Source organism: Protobothrops mucrosquamatus, unplaced genomic scaffold (assembly GCF_001527695.2).
Source record: "Protobothrops mucrosquamatus isolate PMUCROS unplaced genomic scaffold, P.Mucros_1.0 scaffold5686, whole genome shotgun sequence".
Lineage (NCBI taxonomy): Eukaryota > Metazoa > Chordata > Lepidosauria > Squamata > Viperidae > Protobothrops > Protobothrops mucrosquamatus.
The window spans coordinates 26630-33858 of record NW_015391538.1 but is presented as its reverse complement, the minus strand read 5'-3'; the positions used below and the strand labels follow the sequence as shown (position 1 = coordinate 33858).

Sequence of the window (7229 nt, the reverse complement as noted above, 5' to 3'; positions counted from 1 at the left end):
CCTAAGGGGAAATTTTTAGAGGGGTTTTAAAAGCAATTTTAATAATTAATAAGGCCAAATATTTAATATTTTATTTTAACTTTGTTTTAATGATAGTTTTTGGGGTATTTCTGTAGTTGTTTTTATCAGGCTGTCAGCCGCCCTGAGTCCGCAAGGAGAAGGGCGGGGTAAAAATCCAATAAATAAATAAATAAATAAATAAATAAATAAATAAATAAATAAATAAATAAATAAATTATTTTTACACACAACTCAAGGGGACGAATATATCCAATATATCTTCCTCACTTTCCCCACAACACCAACCCTGTGAGGTGGGTTGGGCTAAGAGAGAGAGAGAGACTAGCCCAAAGTCACCCAGATGGCTTTCATGCCTAAGACAGGCCTAGCACTCACTGACCACTGGTGATTGGTCCAGAGTCATCCAGCTGGTTTCATCCTAAGGTGGGACTAGAACTCACCATCTCCTGTGGGCGAAAGTCACCCAGCCAGCTTTCATAGTGAAGATGGGACTAGAACTCACTGTCTCTGGCTGATTGGTCCACAGTCACCCAGCTGGCTGTCATGCCCAAGGCAGAACTAGAACTCACCGTCTCCTGGTGATTGGCCCAAACTCACCCAGCCAGTTTTCATGCCTAAGGTGGGACTAGAATTCACCATCTCCCGGTGACTGGCCCAAAGTCACCCAGCTGGTTTCCATGCCCAAGGCCAAACTAGAGCTCACCATCTCCTGGTGATTGGCCCAAACTCACCCAGCTGGCTTTCTAGTCTAAGGTGGGACTAGAACTCACCATCTCCTGGTGATTGGTCCAAAGTCACCCAGCTGGCTTTCATGCCTAAGGCCGGACTAGAACTCACATCTCCTGGTGATTGGCCAAGAGGCACCCAACTGGCTTTCCTGGCTAAGGTGGAACTAGAACTCACATTCTCCTGGTGATTGACCAAGAGGCACCCAGTAGGCTTTCATGCCTAGGGCGGGACTTAAATTCACCATCTCCTGGTGATTGGCCCAGAGTCACCCAGCTGGCTTTCTAGTCTAAGGCCAGACTAGAATTCACCGTCTCCTGGTGACTGGTCAAAAGTCACCCAGCCGGTTTTCATTCCTAAGGTGGAACTAGAACTCACCGTTTCCTGCTTTCTAGCCCGGTGCCTTACCCACTAGACCAAACCGGCTCTCATGCTAGATTCTGAACGTTTTGCAAAACGTGCCCAGCCCTACCAAAGATGTATTCCTATTTACTACTGCCATAAAGGACAGGTTTCCGTCCTAAGTGTCTCTCCTGACCCTTTGCAAACTGACCTGTTGCTGATCTGGACCCCATTCTCTCGCATGGCGTAAAGGAGGGTGGCCATGCAGTACAACATTTCATTGATGTCCATCAGCGACATGGGAGAGGGGGGCCTTTGGAGGCAGCCCACCAGCTCCCGAATATCGCCAACACCTCCAGCGAAGAGCACAAGGGCCGCCATCACTGCCCGAACGTAGGCCGCCTGGAAGAACATGGGTGGGATCATTATCGGGGTGGGGGCAACCTGTTGAGTCTCACAAGTTGTATTATCCGTCCTGGCTGACACCTACAGGAGAGCAGGGTGAATAGTACAAGAAGTCCTCAACTTATAACTATTCAAGGACTGTGGTGTCCTCAGTGCTCTCTGAATTTGATGGTTTTCTTGCCGGGGAAGAAAGAGGAGGAGGAGGAGGAGGAGGAGGAGGAGGAGGAGGAGGAGGAGGAGGAGGAGGAGGAAAACTGTGGGGTCACTGGTGCTCTCTGAGCTGTTTTCTTGCAGACATTTCATTACCCAGCTAAGTAACATCATCCAAGCAAGGAGGAGGAGGACGAGGACAAGGACGAGGAGGACCGTGGGGTCTTTCATGCTCTCTGATCTTGGTTGTTCCCTTGCAGACATTTTATGACCCAACTAGGCACTGATAGTGTAGCCTAGTGGGGAAAGGGTTCACTCTTTAACATCCCCACCCACGGGACAGACTTCACCATAGTTTCAAGTGGAAAACTGAGCCTCCTAGACCAGAGGTAGGCAACTTTAGCTCTTTTATGACTCGTGGACTTCAACTCCCAGAATTCCTGAGCCAGCTTGGCTCAGCTTAGAAACCTCTCCCTTTCCCCTCAGCGTGGCTGGCTCAGGAATTCTGGGAGTTGAAGTCATAAAAAGCCGAGGTGGCCTACCCCTGTCCTAAGTCCTTCTGTTCTAAGCGGTGAGCCTCCTAGACCAGGCGTAGGCAACCTTGGCAACTTTAAGACTCGTGGACTTCAACTCCCAGAATTCCTGAGCCAGCATGAGGGAACTATGGCCCCCTCATGACTGGTGGACTTCAACTCCCAGAATTCCTGAGCCAGCATGAGGAAACTATGGCCCCCCTCATGACTGGTGGACTTCAACTCCCAGAATTCCTAAGCCAGCATGAGGAAACTATGGCCCCCCTCATGACTTGTGGACTTCAACTCCCAGAATTCCTGAGCCAGCATGAGGAAACTATGGCCCCCTCATGACTCCTGGACTTCAACTCCCAGAATTCCTGAGCCAGCATGGCTCAGCTTGGAAACCTCTCCCTTTCCCCTCAGCATGGCTGGCTCAGGAATTCTGGGAGTTGAAGTCCACCAGTCATAAAAGAGCCAAGGTTGCCTACCCCTGCACTAAATGATCGCTAAATGAATGCTTGGTAGAACTCTCTGTCTTGGAATCCACTGCCTTTGGAGTGACCATCCAATCCAAATTCTGAGCAGGACAACCCACCTCCCAGGGGAAACACCATCGAAACGCGCCCAAAGATCAATTCCAGATAAATATTTAAGCCTGCCGAGACATACTTTCTCTTTGCAACTCTCCAAATCCGGAAGATTCTTGGCGATGCAGATTTGTGCCTTGGGAAAGAGCGAGTGGCGTTCCAGACACGCGAGGATAGCGGTAGGATCTCGGCAGCGGCAGCTCCGAACAGCAGCCACACACCTGGATTGGGAAGAGAAACAGGGACAGGTGACGGCCTTATGTCTGTGGATACAGACTAATTCCCCAGTTTGAGATGGAGAACGGTCCTCAGACATATGACCCATCCTCGCACTTACAACCGCTGCAGCACCCACAGGGTCACGGGATCAAAATTTGGGCTCCTGGCAACCAGCNAATGGGGGAAGTCGGATTCGCTTAAAAACCCAAATGGTTCCCTTAACGACTGCAGTGATCTGCTTAACGGCCATGGCAAAAAGGATCATAAAATCAGGCACACTTAACAACCACCTGGCTTAGCAAGGAATAGAAATAGAAATAGGAATAAAAATATAATAGGAGAATATAATGCAGAGTAGAGTAGAGCAGAGCAGAGCAGAGCAGAGTAGAGTAGAGTAGAAAATAGGGAATAGAATAATATAAAATAGAATAGAGTAGAATAGAATAGAATCATGATAGAATAGAATAGAATAGAATAGAATAGAAAGTAGGGAATAGAATAGTATAGAATAGAATAAAATAAAATAGAATATAGAGTAGAATAGACTAGAATAATATAGAATAGAATAGAATAGAATAGAATAGAATAGAATAGAATAGAATAGAATCATGATAGAATCATGATAGAATCATGATAGAATGAATAGAAATGATAAAAATAGGAATAGGAATAGAAGAATAGAATAGAATAGAATAGAATAGAATAGAATATAGAATAAAATAAAATAAAATAGAATAATATAGAGTAGAGTAGAATAGAATAGAAAATAGGGAATAGAATAATATAGAATAAAATAAAATAAAATAGAATATAGAGTTGAATAGAATAGAATAGAATAGAATATAGAATAGAGTAGAGTAGAATAGAATAGAATCATGATAGAATAGAATAGAAAATAGAATAGTATAGAATAGAATAAAATAAAATAGAATAGAATATAGAGTAGAATAGAATAGAATAATATAGAATAGAATAGAATAGAATCATGATAGAATAGAATAGAAATGATAAAAATAGGAATAGAAGAATAGAATAGAACAGAATATAGAATAAAATAAAATAAAATAGAATAATATAGAGTAGAGTAGAATAGAATAGAAAATAGGGAATAGAATAATATAGAATAAAATAAAATAAAATAGAATATAGAGTTGAATAGAATAGAATAGAATATAGAATAGAGTAGAGTAGAATAGAATAGAATCATGATAGAATAGAATAGAATAGAAAATAGAATAGTATAGAATAGAATAAAATAAAATAGAATAGAATAATATAGAATAGAATAGAATCATGATAGAATAGAATAGAAATGATAAAAATAGGAATAGAAGAATAGAATAGAACAGAATATAGAATAAAATAAAATAAAATAGAATAATATAGAGTAGAGTAGAATAGAATAGAAAATAGGGAATAGAATAATATAGAATAAAATAAAATAAAATAGAATATAGAGTAGAATAGAATAGAATAGAATATAGAATAGAGTAGAGTAGAGTAGAATAGAATCATGATAGAATAGAATCATGATAAAAATAGGAATAGGAATAGGAGTAAGAATAGAATAGAATATAGAATAGAATAAAATAGAACAGAATAGAACAGAGTAGAGTAGAGTAGAGTAGAGTAGAGTAGAGTATATAGAGTAGAGTAGAGTAGAAGAGAAGGGAAGAGTTGGAAGGGACCTAGTAGATCATTTCTGACAGATGGCTGCCCAGTCTCTCCTTGAAAGCCTCCAGGGATGAAGCCCCCACAACTTCTGAAGGCAACTTCTGTTCCGTTGATTGTTGATCGTTCTCACCGTCAGAAAAATTCTCCTTATTTCTAGTTTGAATCTCTCCATCCGTTTTTCCATCTCTGCCCTTGGGGTGCTCCCAACTGTGGTCATAACTCAAGGACCGCCCCTACCAGGATACCTCATTATAACTAAAGCCAAGGAGATGATTTGCCACTGTGACCTCGTGGAGACCACTCACCGGATAAATCCCAGCATGCACTGGGGGTGCTTCTGGGTTAAGCTGTACCGTTGCAGAACGATTCGAACAGTCAGCAAGGCTGGGTCGACGGCTTTCACATACTGATAGTAGAGTTTCTTCCAAGGAATGAACTGAAAGGCCAGAATAAAACATCAGATATCATGATTTGGGGTTTGTTTGTTTTTTAATCCAGCCTTTATTGTTTTTTACGTGCTTTGAATCGAGTCATTCCCTTCTGATGGCAAACATTTTTCACTTTAGGGAACCAATCTATCCAAAGCATCCCTGGTACGGGATCCATTAAATTAAGAATTAAAAGTTTTTGATTTATAAAAAGCAAGGCCGAAACCTAAATTGCCACAAAAAAAGCAGGAAAAAAATCACCTTTGATTCGACTTGGATGACAGGAAGCGTACTACAATTCAGAACATGGTCCACCGCCCCAGAATTCAACAGTTGCACCGCTGGGTTAATCATTCACCAAAGCCTTGTTAGCAAATACCTTAGATCAGTCATTCTTAAACCCTGAACACTTTTCAAAACTCATGGGCTTCAACTCCCAGAATTTCCCAACCAGCATGTTTCATGACCAAAACTAGTTAGTATCTTCAACTCATTAGTGCTAGAAGGGATTGGGATTTTACAGGGAGGAGGAGGGAGGAGGGAGGAGGAGAAAGAGGTAGTAGAAGAGGGAGGAGGAGGAGGAGGAGGAGGAAGTAGAAGTAGAAGAGGGAGGAGGAGGAGGAGGAGGAAGTAGAAGTAGAAGAGGGAGGAGGAGGAGGAGGAGGAGGAGAAAGAAGTAGTAGAAGAGGGAGGAGGAGGAGGAGGAGAAAGAAGTAGAAGAGGGAGGAGGGAGGAGGAGAAGGAAGTAGACGTAGGAGGAGGGAGAGGAGAAGGGGAAAGTAGTAGTAGAAGAGGGAGGAGGAGAAAGAAGTAGAAGTAGAAGAGGGAGGAGGGAGGAGAAGTAGTAGAAGAGGGAGGAGGAGAAAGAAGTAGAAGTAGAAGAGGGAGGAGCGAGGAGGAGAAGAAGGAAGTAGAAGTAGAAGTGGAAAGGGAGGAAGAGGAGGAGGAGAAAGAAGTAGTAGAAGAGGGAGGAGGAGAAGGAGGAGAAAGAAGTAGTAGAAGAGGGAGGAGGAGGAGGAGGAGGAGGAGGAGGAGGAGGAGGAGGAGGAGGGGGAGGAGGAGAAGAAATTGTGGTTATTCACTTCCCAGAATTCTGGGAACGAAAATGCACCCATGTTAAAGTGGCCAAGTTTGAAAAAGACCCTAGTATAACACTGATGATGTTCCCTAGCTGGGCCATGAAACGTCTGCAACTAAACCCCCAAGCTCAGACAGCACCAGGGACCCGACAAGTCAACCCTGAGCTATAATATTCTCTTCTATGCCCTCTCTCTGTTTGTCCTTAAAGTTGGCATCCCAAGACTTTGAGAAAGTCAATGGTGAGCATAACCTGCTACCTGCCCGGGGTGACTTCAGAGATGTCTTCTCCTTAGCATCTCAAAAGATATTTGCCCCACGGAAAAGGACGCCAAGCAGAAGGACAGAATCCTGACCATGAGAGTTAAACCATGGAAGAAACCACACCAAAGGGAGGCGATGCCTGTACCACCACTCCTGGGATAAAGGCCTCACTTACCTTCATGTCAGAGATGATACGTTTCCAACGTTGACACACCAGACAGAGGTTCTGGAGAAGATCAACTATGGGCACCAGGGCAAAGATCTCTTGAAGGACTTCATCTGGCAGTTCTTCCAAGGTTCCCTGAGGTACATCATTCCCAGACTGAGTTCCCAAGAGCCCAAAGTGGGCATCGGGAAGAGGGTCCACCTCGACCTCTTGAACTTCCCGCTTGACAGTCCCACCACCCGAGCTCTGCTCAGGAGGCCTCCCCAACCACGGCTTGTGTTCTTGGACCTCTCGGCCAGCGCTTCCGCAGGAGTGGCTAGGTCCCTGGGAGACACGTAATCGTTTCTTGGGGGCCACCAACGTGTCCCCATCACCTCCAAGAAGACTGCAGGAGTCATCGGAGTCGGACGCCAGATCAAGAGTCAAGTTCTCCAGAGCTTCCTCAGCTTTGACGGGGTGGCTTTCTGCCATGTTATCGGAGCATTTTATGATGCGGGATCGACTCCTGAAGTAATCCGTGATGGCGCTTTGGTGACCTGCCCAGCCAACAGAGACAGAAAGGGAAGACAATTACAGCTGCTTCCAAGGACAATTTCGGCCATGTCGAAGAGCAGGGCGCTGGCGGACAATGGCAGGCCTCTGTACAGATGGTCCT

The 7229-nt window shown here is 44.3% G+C and overlaps 1 protein-coding gene across 1 annotated transcript in view; it reads right to left on the bottom strand.

Annotated features, from left to right (window-relative positions):
* Window positions 1-1300: 1300 nt before the first annotated feature.
* Window positions 1301-7229, bottom strand: part of LOC107299898 (F-box DNA helicase 1-like) — a gene marked incomplete at its 3' end in the record, with an annotated part of 8577 nt that continues 2648 nt past the window's right edge. Inside the window, exons 3-6 of the mRNA XM_029286899.1 lie at window positions 6584-7110; window positions 4945-5075; window positions 2829-2967; window positions 1301-1491 (exon numbers count right to left, since the gene is read on the bottom strand). Coding sequence (XP_029142732.1) covers window positions 1301-1491; window positions 2829-2967; window positions 4945-5075; window positions 6584-7110 — 988 coding nt within the window. The remainder of the gene's footprint in view (window positions 1492-2828; window positions 2968-4944; window positions 5076-6583; window positions 7111-7229) is intronic.